This window comes from Carlito syrichta, unplaced genomic scaffold (genome assembly GCF_000164805.1).
Source record: "Carlito syrichta isolate Samal-C Ts95f unplaced genomic scaffold, Tarsius_syrichta-2.0.1 Scaffold304635, whole genome shotgun sequence".
Taxonomy (NCBI): domain Eukaryota; kingdom Metazoa; phylum Chordata; class Mammalia; order Primates; family Tarsiidae; genus Carlito; species Carlito syrichta.
The window spans coordinates 1,214,062-1,231,033 of NW_007248731.1; the positions used below are offsets into that span (position 1 = coordinate 1,214,062).

At 38.4% G+C, this 16,972-nt stretch overlaps 1 protein-coding gene across 2 annotated transcripts in view; it reads left to right on the top strand.

The window, feature by feature from the left end:
* The window catches only part of CACHD1 (cache domain containing 1), a 196,066-nt gene that overhangs the window by 39,765 nt on the left and 139,329 nt on the right, over positions 1-16,972 (top strand). Inside the window, exon 2 of one of the 2 annotated variants that reach the window (XM_008060504.2) lies at positions 7,215-7,277. In XM_008060504.2, the coding sequence (XP_008058695.2) occupies positions 7,215-7,277 (63 nt within the window). Of the gene's footprint in view, positions 1-7,212; positions 7,278-16,972 lie in introns of those variants that run through there. The other variant, XM_021713624.1, reaches the window with a different exon arrangement.

Sequence of the window (16,972 nt, forward strand, 5' to 3'; positions counted from 1 at the left end):
GCTCTCTCTCTCTCTCTCCCTCCCCTCCTTCTCTTCTCTTCTCTTCTGTCTTTTCTTGCAGTAGAGGTAGGGAACTCTGTATTCAGTTGTTCTTATGTGATTCTTTAACTTTGAACTTCATTTGTGTTGAGCCCCCTCTTTGGGGGAGGCGGGGGAAGACAGTGACTAGGGAATAAGAGAAGGAAATATGCAAAGGAGTGAGTTAACCGAAACATGTTCTGCTTCTATAGGACATGCAGGTCAGATAAAAACCAGATGAGGATATTTTTACTCTTGCTGAAAATTCAGATGTGTACAGTGGCATTAGAAGGGAATCTGAAGAATGAAGCAATGTGCTATCTACTTAAAGTATGAAGGAACAATTAATAGGTAGCTTTAGGAAAGACTGAGGAGACCTCGTCTGTGAATTGCCAGGTGACTCTCAGCTGGTACAGTCCCAGTTTCATAAAGATATGAAAGCAATTGACTAGAGTATATTTTAAAGAGACTGCCTAGGATGTATGTTTAAAATAAGTTTACTGAGGTGTATCCTATATACAGAAAGGTACATAATTTTAAGTGTACAGCTAGATGAATTCTCATAAAAGTTAACACATCCGGTAACCAGCACCCAGATCCAGAAGCAGAATACTTCAGTATCCTAGAAGCCTCTTTTTTCCCTGTTCTAATCATTCTCCTACAAAGGGGAACCACTGGCTTCTAGCAGGCTAGATTAGTTTTGTCTGGTTTTGAACTTGATATAAATACAACTACACACTTTGTATTCTGGTGTCTGACTTCTTTCACTCAATATTATGCCTGTGAGATTCATCATGTTGATGCATGTTGCAATTGTTTGTTCATTCTTATTGCTGAAAATTCCATTATATGAATACGCCACAGTTTAATCTTTTGTTGCTGATAGGCATTTGGGTATTTTCCAGGTTGGGACTGTACCACTATGAATATTCTTATACCATACTTGTGTTTTAATGATCTTATGACCACATTTCTGTAAGGTGTATACCAGGAATTGGAATTGCTGAGTCATAAAATATGCATATAATTAACTGTGGAAGATATTACCAGTTTTCTAAAGTATGTGCATTAATGAGAGGAAGGTTCATTTTGTCTTTAAATCAGAGTACTCAGTTACCATAAGCATCAGAATAAGTCATTTTGCTGTTGCTTCCTTTTAATTGTGGAAATACATTTAACCAGTAATGAAGAGTCAGTAAAATCCTATTTAAAATAACCTTTGAAAACTCCTCACCTATTTTTTTTTTAATTGGGGTCTCATTTGGTCACCCAAGTGGGAGTGCAGTGGCACAGTCATGGCTCACCACAGCCTTTTTACCTCCTGGCCTCAGGCAGTTCATTGGCCTCAGCCTCCTGAGTAGCTGGGACTACAGGCCTGCACCACCACACCCAGCAAGTTTTTGTATTTATTTTTCATAGACATGAGGTCTTTCTATGTTGCCTAAGCTGGTCTTGAACTCGTGGGCTCAAGCCTCAGCCTCCCAAATTGCTGGGACTGCAGGCATAAGCCACTGCCTGGCCTTGTCACCAATTTTAATGACATTTTTGCTATATAATAAAGCATATTATTACTTTTAGTATTTGAAAACTTTAAGAACAAGAGAGAGTAATGAGCAGGGCTGGGCAATATCTTTGACTTCACTTCCAGGGATTTGCAAAAGGGGGAGAGTTACTTCTGACTCCTTCCAGGTTGTGTTCCAATTAAGAGTTCAAATTTCTGGAATTCCTTTGACCCTCCAGGGAGCTGGGAAAAGGGAAAGTGACAACTTGGAAGAAAATGCAGAATGCTTACTCTGCCTACCTATCCTAAGCCTGTTAACTGTGAGTAAATAAATAGGAGAGTGAAGGATCAGATCTGCCGGGATTGTTCATCATTTTCATGTTTTAGGAAAACTTTTTTTCCCATTTCCATTTTTCAAGTCCTCTAGTAACCAAGAAAATCTTTACCCTGGAGTCACAAAAATGTCAGCTAGTAGGTACATCATTTCGAATTCCTGGCCTTCACATTAAAAACAAAACCCCCAAAGTCCTCTATTTCTTTCACAAGTTTACGTGGCAATAAAAAGTAATACAGGGGGAAAAAAAACCCCAACAAAACCCTGTATCTGAGACTCTTTAATTACCCCTGACATTATATCTTGCTTAAAATAAAATGAATAGAAAAAGTCAAATTCCTCACTTTTTTTTCTACATGCAGTTAAGATGCCTAGACTATCCTGAACAAAAAGGCGATGTGAATAAATACGTTTAACAGCTTTGCTAAACGCCAGGCCTGTTTTTAACTCAAGACCCATGCTCAGGCCTCAGCACTTTAATTTTTTTTTTTTTTACTTGTGGTGTATTTTCTATCTTTGGAGCTACAGTTTTTTTTAAACCTGTAAAATGTGGTTTCAGGTCCCTGCCCTGCTCACCACATATGGTTGTTGTGAGGATCGAATGCAATCATTTATGTGAAACTGTAAACTATAAAAGTCTGAAGTCTTTGAGAGCTGGGCTTAGCGGGCCCTGCATTTTAAGAAAGACGGTTACTGTCCACTGACCTAGAGTGAAGTGAAAATTCGCTCTGTACCTTGAGCTCTTGTGCACACATAAGCCTGAACTTTTAACCCTGTACCAGATGTGGTTGATCAGTTCAGTCACGAGTTACTTGTCTAGGTTCTACTGGCCTCTCATGGCCTCTCAGTAACATTCTTAAAGCTCCTCCCCACCTCCCGCCCCCACCGCCTAGGAAAGAGGGAGGTGAAAAATGGTTTGCTTTGGTAATACCCTCATACTATGACCTAACATCATCTTTCACTTCTCAAGTAGTTAGAGGGTCGTATAAAATAGGTAGGCTACAGCAGTGATCCCCAACCGTTTTGGCATCAGGGACCAGTTTTGGACTGTGGGGGTGTGGGGATGTATAGTCAAACCTCTCTGCTAATGCGAATCTGTATTTGCAGGTGCTCCCCATCACTAGCATCACCGCCTCAGCGCCACCTCAGATCATCAAGCATTAGATTCTCCAGAGGAGTGGATCGCCTAGATCTCTCACATGCGCAGATCATGATAGGGTTCGCACTCCTATGAGAATCTACTGCTGCTGCTGATCTAATAGGAGGCGGAGCTCAGGCGGTAATGTGAGTGATGGGGAGAGACTGTAAATACAGATGAAACTTCACTCCCCCACCACTCACCTTCTGTTGTGTGATCCACTTCCTAACAGACCACAGAACGGTACTGGTATGTGGCCCGAGGGTTGGGGACCCCTGGTCTACAAAAGCAACAATGCTCACACCTAAAACTTCCTTCTTGCTTTTCAAACCCAACCACATTTATTAGGTGGAGATAATATAAATATGCTTATAAACCATAAAAAGATCTACAAAAGGCTATTGGTAATTATTATTAAGGTAATAAATGAGTAAAACAGGGACCGAGACACAGCCTCTCAGACCCTTCCTGGCGTACATTCTTTGTTACTACACGGGTGAGGAATTCACCTTTGTTTTAACAGAAGGGAGAAGGAAGTATCTGATTTGGCCCTTGGTGGATGTTGGCTCCAGTAAGGTGAGTCTGGAGTGGTACATGTCTCCTTCATCAGCGTCATCTTGGGGGGGTACCTCAAGACAGGACAGATAGTTTATCAACGGAATATCACTGCCAGAAACCAAATGAGAAATGGACTTCATTAAGCAGGAGCTGGAGTCTCACATCATGAATTATGTTAATGTTTAATAAAAATGCATTCTTGGTGCTGAACAGTTCTTAAAAATCGAATTGTATTAAAACAGAGACTATACAGAGGGTGCCCACAAAAGGATACACATTTTAAGAAAGGAAAAAACTGTGTTAAAATTGTAATACTCAGTATATACCGATAGCAAAAGATGAATTCAAAGTCACGCTTCTACAAGAGGTGCTCAAAATGGTTGCGATCAGTGTCCAGACACTTCTGATTATGGCAAAGTAAGAGTAGTCATACATAGATGACATTGCTTAAATGTGTATATATTTTTTTGGCACGCCCAGTATACTGGGATTATGGGTGGTAATGACATTGACCCAGCCTCTAATTATAATCTAGTAAACTAAGGTGTTCTCCAGAGAACTGGGAGCTTAGAGTTGTAGGAATGGAGGTCTGTAAGTTCATAATCCTTTTTCCAAAATGAGATGTGTTTCAGGATTTAGAATCCTAATGCCCCTTGAGTATAAAAATGCCCCTAGTAAGATCTGGAGCGGAACCCCATAATCCAATGTCTGAATCAATATCTGCATCAAAATGAATGAATGTTTACACTAAGTGGCTTACTAGACATCAGTTTAATAAATACACATCAGTCCAAATTAGGATTTACCACCAAATAAGCTCGGGTCATGCCATATTTTGCTAATAAAAGTGATATGCAAACTTTGGATTTACAGAGCCTTTTGAATTTTGGAATTATACATAGGAATTGTTGATCTGCGTTATGTTCAGTGGTTAGCTCCTGACATAAGTGTTTGTATATATGTAAAGCAACCAGGTAGTGCATTCCTTTTTTTTTTTTAATCGGAGTCTTACTCTATCACCCAGGCTATCCCCTCACCTTGTCCTCCCAAAGTGCTGGGGTCAAAGGCTGAGCCACCAAGCCTGGTCAAGAACTACTGTTAATATTAGTACTTACTAGATGCTCTGCAAGTTCCCTTTCAATCTTGAGATTCTTATATCCTTCAGTTCTTGTAGGAGTAATTATAGTTTGTTGAGTAAGTGGTTTGGCCCACTGTGTTGCTTTTTATATATAAATTGCATATTTAGCAGCCTGGAAAGTTACATTTTAAAGTATATAGGCTCCAAATATTTGTAGTTACTTTGAACTCATCAGAGTTTACTAAAAACCTGACATAATTAAAATTTATTTACCAAACAACTATATCGTAAATATTATGCTCTTAGAAATAAGATCCAGGCTTAAGGCCCTTTTTTCTTTTTTTTTTGAGTTGGAGTCTCACTGGGTGGTCCAGGCTGGAGTGCTGTGGCGCGCTCATGGCCACCTTATCGTCAACCTGCTCGGCTCAGGCGATCCTTTCACCTCAGCCTTCCAAGTAGCCCGGAACTACAGGCGTGCACTACCACTCTAATTTTCTTTTTTATTTGTAGGGACGAGGTCTCTCCATGTCGCCCGGGCTGGCCTTGAACCCACAGGTTCAGGCAATCCCTTTGCCTCGGCCTCCTACGGTGTTGGGATTACAGGCTTGAGCCACATGCCCAGCCCGGTAGCGCATTCTTATGGGACAGTGGGGTTGGACGCACCAAACCTGAAGTTATGCCACCAGGGTTCAAATTCGAGCCTTGTCAAGTGATTTGGGGTAAATTATTTAATTTTTAGGTTCTTAGTTTTCATCTTTGGAGCTACAGTAAAAATTTTTTTTTTTTGAATCAGGGTTTCATTCTGTCACCCAAGCTTGGAGTGTAGTGGCACCACCCCAGCTCACTGCAGTCTTGACCTCCAGGACTTAGGAGATTCTTCTGCCTCAGCCTCTCCAATAGCTGGGACTACAGGCACTCGCCAGCCATACTCAGCTAATTTTAGTTTTTGTAGAGACAAGGTCTCACTGTGTTACCTAGGCTGGTCTTGAACTCCTGGGCTCAAGCATTCCTCCTGCCTCTGCCTGCGGAAGTGCTGGGATTACAGGCATGAGCCACCACACCTGGCCCACAGTAACTTTTAAATGAAGATTTAATAAGACATACATATGAGGCGCAATATTTGCATTGCACTAGACACTCAGTAAATGTGTTTGTTTCCACATCTATAGAGAAATAATAATCGTATTTATCACAGAGTATTTTTAAGACTTAAGTAAATGCATGCAATGCGCTTAGAATAGTGTCTGCTCCAGAGTAAGCGTTCAATAAATATCAACCAACATCGCTGACGTTATGAGCATTACTAGAAATCTGTAATGAAACCTTTCATATCAGCAGAGTCATTTTCAGGAAAGAGAGTGACGATAAACATCTGGTGAATGAATGAGTGGCACATCGGAGAATGATGGGAGGCACCATGATGATTTATAATTATAATTTCCCAGACTGTAATTTCATCCCATTTCATCCCTGGCCTTCCCAAGTTTGTTTACGTCCCTCCACCCTGCACTTCCAAGCCCCAGCAACCTGTTCGATCTTCCTTCGTATGCACTCTGTTTAGACATACAGCGCCTGATGAACTTGGCACTTGGCTTCCTTACCACAACCATCCAGGTGTGTTAGGCTGTATGGGACGCTGTCCCAGATGCTGACAAACCCTTGGAAGTAGGATAGAAAGGAAAAAGGAAATTTTGGCTGACGTCTCCAGGTCTGACTCCTTACTCACCTGGAGAGTTCCAGTGATATCTTTAAAGCTCAAAGATAATGAAAGGATGAGGCTGGTGCTCTGTCTTTGCACCTCTATCAGATACATAACTTGGTTTCTCATTTTTGAGTCTGTTTATGAGTTAACCTCTTGTGGTTGCTCAGTCATTATATGGCTTGATAAAGTCCTAAGTCTGTAAACATTTGAAATAGAGGCAATGCATGGAGCAGTAGGTACTAGCTAGGCAGGGATCGGTGGAAGAATGTGTGTGCTTGTGTGCCGTAGTTTGGCTTGATGTCTTGGCACGGCTGTCGTGTTTCCTGGCATGTAAGAACTGGATCTTTTCTTAAGGCCACACATATTTGGCAAGCCCTATTACGTTACTCTCCCGAGGGGGTGCTTGAGTAATGAAGGTGATAGATAATGTTGGGTAGGTACTGGCTGGACAGGGACATGAGAGAATATGGAAAGAATCCCCTTTAAAGAGCTTTATTGCATGAGATTTTGGTGTCTGTAAACAATTACAGCATTCAGGGAGTACAGGATTTAAATGAGAAACACAACTTTTTCAGATTATACCAGTCGGATAAAATGGCATGGGCTCCGGAAATCTATAATTAAATGTATTTTTGTAAATGAAAAATATCGTGTAACATCTGGTTTATTTCACTTCAGAAGTGCCTGGGTATTGCTTATATAAGCGTGACTGATTTGGGCTGATATTTAGATTTCTCCCTGTAAAATTACTGATTTTTAATTAAAAATTTTTTCCTACTGGTTTCTATTTGTGTTGTAAACAGCAGATTATTCAAACACGCTCATACAGAAAATGGCTGTCCCATTCAGAAAATCTAACATTTGTTCATTTTCTTTTCGTTACAGCGGATATTCAACTCCTTTGTTTACACTGAAAAAATCTCAAATGGAGAAAGTGAAGTACAACAGGTAAGAGGCGATTGAGTATTTGGCATTCTGTCTTTGTCTTGCTTTCAGATGTGGCTTCATGACTCTTTCCAAGCAATCTTCTCTTGAGGTTTCCTGTTGTTCCCCCTATAGAATTTTATATACGTCTTATGCCTGATGGTGACAGCCTCATGCTTGAGTTTCTTAGAGCAGTTTAAAAGCTATGTGGAGGGTTGTCTGCTCTAATTTGGAAAAATTTAATTCCTTTTTGTTTTAAAAAAATTCTAAAGCACTCAAATAAAAAAATATTGGAAATTGTTTCATCTGATATAGAAAATAAGTGGGCAGGCTTTGGAATCAGACAAACCCATGTCAAATTCTGGTTTTCCCTCTTATTCTGAGGCCCCAGTAAGCAATTCAGCCTGTTTGAACTGTAATTTCTCACTTTTAAATAGGGGGAACATAATATCTGCCTTATGGGGTAGTGAGAATTAAATGGAGTGATGATGATGTCAAATTAACCAAGAACACAACGAAATTGTATATGTGGAAAGTTCTGGCATGGAAGCAGCTCATCGGATCTTGGCTTCTTTTGTTCTTTTCTTTGATTTTCCTCTTTTCTTGTTCTTTCTTTGCTTCTTTCCTCCCATCTTCTTTCAAGGTTTTGTGGAGTCAAGAAGTTTTGAGGCCAGCTTCTACTTACTGTGTATATAAGTGACTTCAAATGGACTGCCTCCTAAAACAGAGTGTTGGTGAAACTTGGTCATAAATAATTGATCTGTGCTTGAAAAGAAGGGTGGTAGAAAGGAGTTGGTTTTAATTTCACCTAATCCACCAACTTCATTAAAGTATGTGACCGTCAACTAGTAATTTGAAGCTAGGTTTGAAATTTAAGTAAACAGGGCCGAGCTAAAATCCAGGGAGTAGCAGAGTGCTTCTGCAGAATAAAAAGGTAACTGTCGTAAAATGCATAGTAATTTAAACTCTCTGAGATCCTGGCATTATTGTGTTCATGGAGAACAGTTTGACTTGATCTGAACTTCAAAAGTACTACATAAGAAGGAAAAGGCTTGCAAGTGTTGTTGTAGTGAAGTTATTTATAGAATAGTTATTTGTTTTATAATAAATGCCATGGTTTAGTCTTGAAGTTCAGCATTTTTTGTTTATAGCCACTGACTTTTTTGTGTTTTCTATAAGTTAGATTTAGATGTTGGAGTCATGTATATGCTCTTTTACTTAGCTGTAGATATTTTTAAAAGCTAACGACATGAAATGATAGTGAAAATGACATAGTTTGCTGTACCAAGTCTTCATAATTCCTGTCTCATTTTTATGCCAGCAAACTAGAAAGTTCTTCAGGGTCATGAAATTTAAAAGAGTCTTTATGAGAGAAGATTTCTGAGCAAAGTATCTTCGAGGAAACTTTTTGGGAGACCAAAGGCCATTTGATAACATTTTAAAGAAACTGATCCAGGGATATCAGTTTTGCTGGTTTCCTTCAAGTAACAGATACAAGCTCTTACTTTGGCTCTTTTCAAACATGAAAGTTGTTTTGTTTCCTTGTACTGTCACTGTTTTATTGATCTAGCTATGAACATGTTAGGAAACTCTTAATAATTATTTTTTTTTAAAGTTAATATATATGATTGAGTACTTATGGAACCCTGGGGCTAGGCATTTTCAATATCTAGCGCATTGATTTTTTTTTTTTTTTTTTTACTAACTAGCCTGAAGGAAAGGTATTATTCTATTTCTGATGAAGAAACTGAGGTTATAAGAAGTAAAATGAACTACCTGTAGTGTGTGACTATTAAGTGGTAGTGCTAGTTTTTTGTTTTGCTTTGTTTTTAGACAACTCTGGTATGACCTAGGACAACTTGTTTTTGAAACAAATTTGACACAAAGCTATGTCTGTATTTTTAATTTAAAAAAAAAAGTTTTTTCAATGTATGTTTTCATCCAAAACAGGAACCTCTGCTAAACTCTGCCTTTAGCTGAGTAATTCAAGTGGAGAATTATCACATAGTCCATACTGTGTATCTTCTCACTGAATGTCAGAAAGCTATTTCTTATATTGAACCATAATATACTTTTAAATTCTTTCCAATCTGCCCTCCGGAAGAGCCCTGAAAAAAATAACAGAGCTTATGACAGATCTGTTGACAGATCTTGTGTCTCTTTTTTGCCTCTTATTTAGAGATAATTATGTCACTGTCATTATCATTTAGCCTAAATTTTAATATATTTTGGTCCTAAATTTCTTCTGTGACATGCTTTCCAGATTCTTTCAGTACTGGAGTCACTATTACAACACCAATGCAAGCTTAATTTTGCATATTTATTGAAAAATGGGCTGTCACTTCGTTATGATGGTACTGCTCTGGTTGAGTTGAATGGAGGGATCCTCATTTTGTAGTGTGAACACGGAGATTCCTGATAGCTTTTTAATTTGATTGATAACTACCCAGAAACTCTGGACCTTGGGCTCCCAGATAATACCCAGAATGAAATTTTTAGGGACGTGCTTACCTCTTATGTTTCCTATTCTGTAAAACTTCCCCTTGTCACTTACTCTTCTACCTACTTTGAACTTCAGGACAACTTCATGAGGTGTATGACAATATTATTACAAGCGAGCTCACAAAGGCCAAGGATCCCAGCTAGTAGGTAACTAAGCTGACTTTTTTTTGAGTTGGAGTCTCACTCTGTCACAGTGGCATGCTCACAGCCACTCCAGCATCGACCTGCTGGGCTCTGGTGATCCTTCCACCTCAGCCTTGCAAGTTGCTGGAACTATAGGCACACGCTACCACACAGTTAATTTTCTGATTTATTGTAGAGACGAGGTCTTGCCAAATTGCCTGGTCTTGAACCCACGGGCTCAGGCAATCCACTCACCTTGGCCTCCCGAAGTGCTGGGATTACAGGCTGAGCCACCAAGCCCAGCCAAGCTGGCTTTTTTAAAAATTGTAAAATTTAGCAAACATATAGACATGTATGAATATATATATATATATATATATATGAAATGTTACTTTAAGCATCTCAATCTCTAATACCCAGCTAAAGAAATAAAAAATTACCAAACTTAGAAGGCCTTGGTATGACCTGTCAAAGATGACATCTCCCTCTCTCCCAGAGGTGACGTTATCCTAATTTTTTGTTAGCCATTCACTTGCTGTTTTGTTTTGATTTGTTTCATATGCACTTATCCCTAAATTAATTTTGAATTCGGCTGTTTTTCTTTTTGAGTCGGGTTTCACTCTTTCACCCAGGCTGAAGTGCAGTGGCACAATCATGGCTCACCGCAGCCTTGACCTCCTGAGCTTAGGTGATCCTTCCTCCTCAGCATCCCTAGCAACTGGGACTACAGGCGCATGCCACCACACCCAGCTAATTTTTAGAGATGAGGTCTGCTATCTTGCCTAGGCTGGTCTTGAACTCTTGGGCTCAAGTGATCCTCCTGCCTGTCTTCCAAAATGCTAGGATTACAGGTATGAGCCACCATGCATTGCCTGTTTTTGTTTTTTTATATACATTTTAAGCATATATTTATATTTACATATCTTGCTGGTTTCACTCAGCATCATATTTCCTAGGAGCACCCATGTTGATATCTATGGTAGGTACATTTATTGTCAATTCTATGGTATCTCATTATATAGAATTTATGTATTTTTTTTATGGCTGATGATATTTGGGTTATTTCAGTGTTTTGATTGTTGTTCCTATCTTTCTGCACAATTTGCATGGAACAATTATTTTAGTTGCAGGAACTTTATTATCCCTGACTCCTACCAACTTAATGTTGGTAGGGCTGTATATTGTGTGTGTCTCTGCACACTTTTCCAAATGCCCTAAATGGAAGATGGGGACTTGCTGTTTAGCTCAGGGGTGGAGAAACCCTTCTCTAAAGTAGAAGTGCTGGGTATCAGTGTTCAGCATGACTGGATAATGCAAAACTGCTTCCACTGCAGCTGTCATAGGACACCCTCTTAAGACGACGTATTAGAAATTTGCTCACCTACATCCTTCTCAGGACTTGGTATCCTCTGGTTTTAATCATTTCCCAATATGAGGTGTCTGAAATGCTGTCTGATGGGTTTCATTTGTTTTATTCGGATTACTAATGAGGTTGACATGCTTTTTTGCAGGTTTATATTTTTGTACTTTTTTGTTCTGTCAAATGTCTGTTGATGGTCTTTGTCCCCCCTTTCTTGGAGTTTAAAAATGCTATGTATGTTCTAGATCAGTGCTGTCCAAAGAGAACTTTCTGTGATGATGAAGACATTCCATATCAGTGCTGTCTAATAGAGCAGCTACCAGCCGCACGTGTCTACTGAAATGTGTCTAGAGCTACTGATCATTACATTCCCAGTATTATTTGATTTTAATTAAAATAGCTACATGTGGCTGGTGGTTACCATATCAGATTGCCTTGCAGATTTATGTTTCATTCATATGTTCTTCCAGTTTTTAGCTCATCTTTTCACCTTATTTTATCTTTCAAAGAATGGAAGTTCTCATTTTAATTGTCGGTTTTTAAAAAATCATTCTTTTCCTTTTTTGGCTTTTGCTTTTTGTGTTCTGTTAAAGGAATTCTTTCCTAGCCCTAGACTTTAAAGGCGATCTTCGATACTGTCTTCTAAAACTTTGGCCTCTCTCATTTAAGACTTTTATCCACCTGGAATTGATTTTGGTGTGAGATGTAAAGTGGGTTTCCGATTTCATTTTTTCCCTATATGTATTTCTAAATGTTTTATCACTGTCTGTTGAACAATTTGTCCTTTCTTTGTTTGTTTTCAGTATGTGTTCTGTCATTAATCGAGTTTCCATGATGTGTGAGTTTGATTTGGTTCCACTGGTCTATTTATTTATCATTGTGCCGGTACCACATTATCGTAGTGACTAGTTTTATAACACGTTTTGATATCTGGTAGGGTAACACCACCCCCTCCATTTGCATGTCTCGATTTCCCATCTTACCAAGCCCTGAGGTTTATCTCCTACCTTTGGTGGTCTGTGCTGTCGTCAGAGTAGAATCTCAAGGTCTCTGGCTTGTGCCCATGTTCTCAGGAGGAACACAGGACTTACTTCCTGAGTTTCCCCTTTTTGGAGGGCTCTGTGCTAACAGTGATTGCTCCCCCACCCCCCTCAGGCCATCACTCTTAACAATTGTAAGAACAATTGTAACTGTTTATAGGATGTGTTTGATAAGCCAAAAATAAGTTAGTTATTCAAAGCAGATTATTGACCTATATGATTTTAGCACATAGTCTTTAGGTGAAAGGGAACCACTTCTTTATGCTTGGCTTTTGTATATTTTGTACTATCTGACATGAGTTTTCTACCAATCATTTGTCCTTTGGGTTAATGAGAGCCCCATGGGTTCCTGCCCTCCCCCTTTGTTAATCAAATCTCATTGAGAGTTGGATCTGACTTGTGCATACTATATAACTTGGCAGGAAATCTAACGTGTTGTTAATATCTTCTGGTTAGGGGAACAAAGTAATTAACACTAATAAAAAACATTTTGTGATTCTTTACTCTTACCACAAAACTCTCTATGGTATACACTTTTCCTTGCTTTTTCTCATTATTTCTTTTAAATTAACCTTCAGAATGTGGGTCTAAATTGCCCAACATTGTATTTTAAATCTGTAATTAGTTCCCTATATATGGTTTTGCTGCCAAAGAAACTATGGCAACAGCCTGGGAAAAATTAAAATCTCATGCACATATTCTTATGTGGAACCCCTCCCACAGACTCCATTTTTGAATACTTGAAGACATTAGGTTGTGTGTGTTTGAAAGGGCATTATATGAAGTTGAACCCAAATCAAGAAAAATAAAGTTTTGAGCAAGTGCCTCAGAAAGTAGCAAAATGTGATTCATAAAACACAAAGTAGTAGAAAAGAAAAAAAGGAGAAACAGCTTCTTGGGGTGTTTGAAGCATTTAATGCTAAAGGAATCGGAGCCACCTTGGACTTGTGTCAAGGGTTTGTTCTAGTTTTTTCTCAAATGTTTTTGTAATTATTTATGTTAAAAATTTACTCAATGAAATGGCAAGTACATTTCCATAATGTTTCAGAGATTGCGACTTGCTGGCAGCCATGGTTTTAGAGGACTTCAGAATTCTTTTGAAATGGGCCAGCGTGATGCGAGAACATACAGGGGATGTACCTGATGTTTGGTCTAGGACTTTGCTCAAGCAGTTCTTCCCTCTCCCACAGTGTCAGTATTTATCTTTTCTCTCCACCTGCTGTCCCAATTCTGTCTTTCCCTTTAAGGCATAGCCCATCAAAAGCGACATCTATATTCATTACATCTAGTTCTGCTGTTTTCTCTTAAGCCTGTTCCAGTGAGGCCCTGGCCCTACCAGTCCCGCAAAACTGCTCTCTGCAAGATCACCAGAGACTACCACTTTGCTAATTCCAGGGTCCTTGTTCACTTAACCAGTGTGAGTACTGAACAGTCGATCCTTTTCATCCTCCTTTTCTGATGTGAGGTCCTTATCTCCTTCTGGTCTTCTCTTCCGTGTCACCTTCTCAATGAGGTGATCACCATGTTTAAAACTGCAGCCCGCTCTGATCCCTAGGCTCCTGATTTTCCTTTCCCTTGTTCTACATTTTCTTTTATTTTTATATATATATAAGTTTTTGGTTTTAGGGAATTGAATTGATAAAACTAGTTTGGAAGTATTCTAAGGAATGTAAGATTGGTATTATTCCTGAGATGTTTAGTAGAATTCAGCAGAGCACCATCTGCTCCTGGTGTTTTCTTTGTGAGCAGGTTTTTAAGCATCCAATTTATTTAGTAGATACGGGTAGGGTGTTTTGTTTTGATGTTGTAACTATTTTTTTTTTTTTTTTAGATTTTCTGTTTTGTCTTGGGTCAATTTTGGTAAGTTGATTTTTTTTTTTTTAAAGAAGTTTGTCCTTTTCATCTAAGTTGTCAAATTTATTGGATAAAGGTATTTGAAGTATTCTTACTATCTTTTAATATCTATTGGCCAAAAGAAGAACAAGAGAGCAAAATCAATAAAACCAAATGCTGGCTAGTTCTTTGAAAAAAATCAATAAAATAGATAAACTGATAGTGAGACAGACAAAATCAGAGATAGAATGAGTGAGAAAACATTATTAGTGATAACTCTTTTTTCAGAAAATGAACTTCTTTAAGTTTCTCATTTTCTATTTCACAAATGTATGTTCTTTATTATTTCCTTCCTTGTACTTTAGGTTAAGTTTATGTTTGTTCTAGCTTTTGAAGTTGGAACACTAGGTAACTGAGTTTTATACCTTTCTTTGTTTCCAATAGAAGCATTTAATGCTATAAACTTTTCTCGAAGCACTGTTTTAGTGACATACCACAAAGTTTGATATGATATGTTTTCATTATCATCCAGTTTTAAACGTTTTCTACTTGCCCTTGTGATTTCTTCTTTGACCTGCAGATTACTTTGAAGTGTGTTGTTCAGTTTCCAAAACATTTGGGATCTTTTAGTTATCTTACTGTTATTGATTTCTAGTTAAGTTGTTGAGACTTGGGTTTTATGGCTCAACATATGATCTATCTTGGTGAATATACCAAGTGAACTGGAAAAGAACATGTGTTCTGCTGTTGTTGGGTGTTCTTGATATGTCCATGAAGTTAAGGTGGTTGGTAGTATTGTTCAAATCATTAATATTTAGACTGATATTTATTTTGTCCAATCCTATTATTTGCTGAAAAAGATACTAAAAATTCCAATGACAATGGTGGAATTATACATTTTCTCTTTTATTTCTTTTCATTTTTGTCTGATATATTTTAGGGCTTCACAATTAGTCAAATACACATTTAAAATGATCATGTCCTCCTGATGAGATACGAATTAGAAAATTATGAAATGTTATTCTTTACCTCTGGTAATAATACTCTGTCCTTGAAGTCTACTTACCTGATATTGATATAGGAACCTCGAATATTTACTGTTAACGTAGTGTGCCTTTCACAAGCATTTACTTTTAATGTCTCTGTTTAAAATATATCTTTTATAGACAGGATATAGTTGAGACTTTTCTTTTTTTTTTTTGCCACCCATGCTGGAGTGCAGTGACATGATTGCAATGATCATGGTTCATGGCAGTTTTGACCTCCTGGGTTCAGACAATCCTTCCACCTCAGCATCCCAAGTAGCTGAGACTGCATGCACTTGCCACCACACCTGGCTGATTTTCTGATTGTATTTTATTTACTTATTTTGTAGAGATGGGATCTCACTGTGTTGCCCAGGCTGGTCTCAAATTCCTGGGCTCAAGGAATCCACCTGCCTCGGCTTCCCAAAGTCCTGGGATTACAAGGATGAGTCACCATGCCCAGCCCAAGACTTACTTTTAAAAATCTATTCCAAATATTTCTGTCTTTTAAATGGAAGTATTTTGGAGTGTCTAGTCAATGGGCAATTTAGTTTGATTATTGGTATTGTTGGATTTAGGTCAAGTATTACATTATTTGTTTTTCATTTTTCTTCTGTTTTCTTAGTTCTTCCTTCTCCACTCTCTTTTGAGTTTTTGAATATATTTTGAATTTTATGTTACTCTATTTTAGCTTGTTAGCTATATTACTTTCCATATTTTAAGCACATGCTGTAGAAATTACAATATGTATACTTTTTTTTTAATCAATATTTTTTATTATGATACTGTGGGGTACAGTTAAGGGTTAGGTATACAAATATGCTTTGTTCAGGCACCCTTGTTGATAAGAGGTGTCTCCCCATCCCCAGACAGATATTTACCACTGTTAATCCCATCTCCCTCCCCCCCCCCATAGTTTCCCACCACTGTCAGTCATTTTCTTATAGTATTACTTTGGATGTTCAAGGTCCACTATATGAGTGAGAACATGTGATACTCAGATCTTTGTTTCTGTGAGAGCTCACTCAGTATTATAGATTCTAGTTCCATCCAGGTTACTGTGAAATTCATGATTTTGTTCTTTTTTATGACTGCGTAGTATTCCATCATGTATATGTACCACATTTTTTAATCCAGTCCTCTTTTGATGGGCAGCATGGTTGTGTTCAGGTTCTTGCTATTGTGAACAATGCTGTGATAACCATACGTGTGCAGGTATCTTTTTTATAGAGTGATTTGAGTTCTTCAAGATATATTCCCAGTAGGGTGATTGAGGGTTTATATGGGAGGTCAATATTTAGAGCTTTTAGGAATCGCCATACTGTTTTCCACAGAGGTTGCACTAGCTTGCACTCCCACCAACAGTGCAGGAGTGTTCCCTTTTCCCCATACCCTCTCCAGCAACTGTTATTTTTTGAGTTATTGATAATTGCCATTCTGACTGGAGTTAGGTGGTATCTCAGTGTGGTTTTGATTTGCATCTCCCTGATGATTAGTGAGGTTGAACATTTTTTCATGTGTCTGTTGGCTGCTCGGATGTCTTCCTTTGAGAAGTGTCTGTTCATATCTTTTGGCCATTTTATAATGGGGCTGTTTTTGTTTTTTTCTTTTCAACATGTTTGAGTTCCTTGTAGATCCAAGATGTTAAGCTTTTGTCAGACCTGGAGTTGGCAAATACTTTTTCCCAGTCTGTGGGCTGTCTCCCTGCTCTCTTGATGGTTTCTTTGGCTTTGCAGAAACTTGTGAGTTTAATGAGGTCCCACTTGTCTATCTTATCTCTTATGGCCTGTGGGTTTTGGGTTTTGTTCAGGAATTGGATGCCAGTTCCAATTTCGA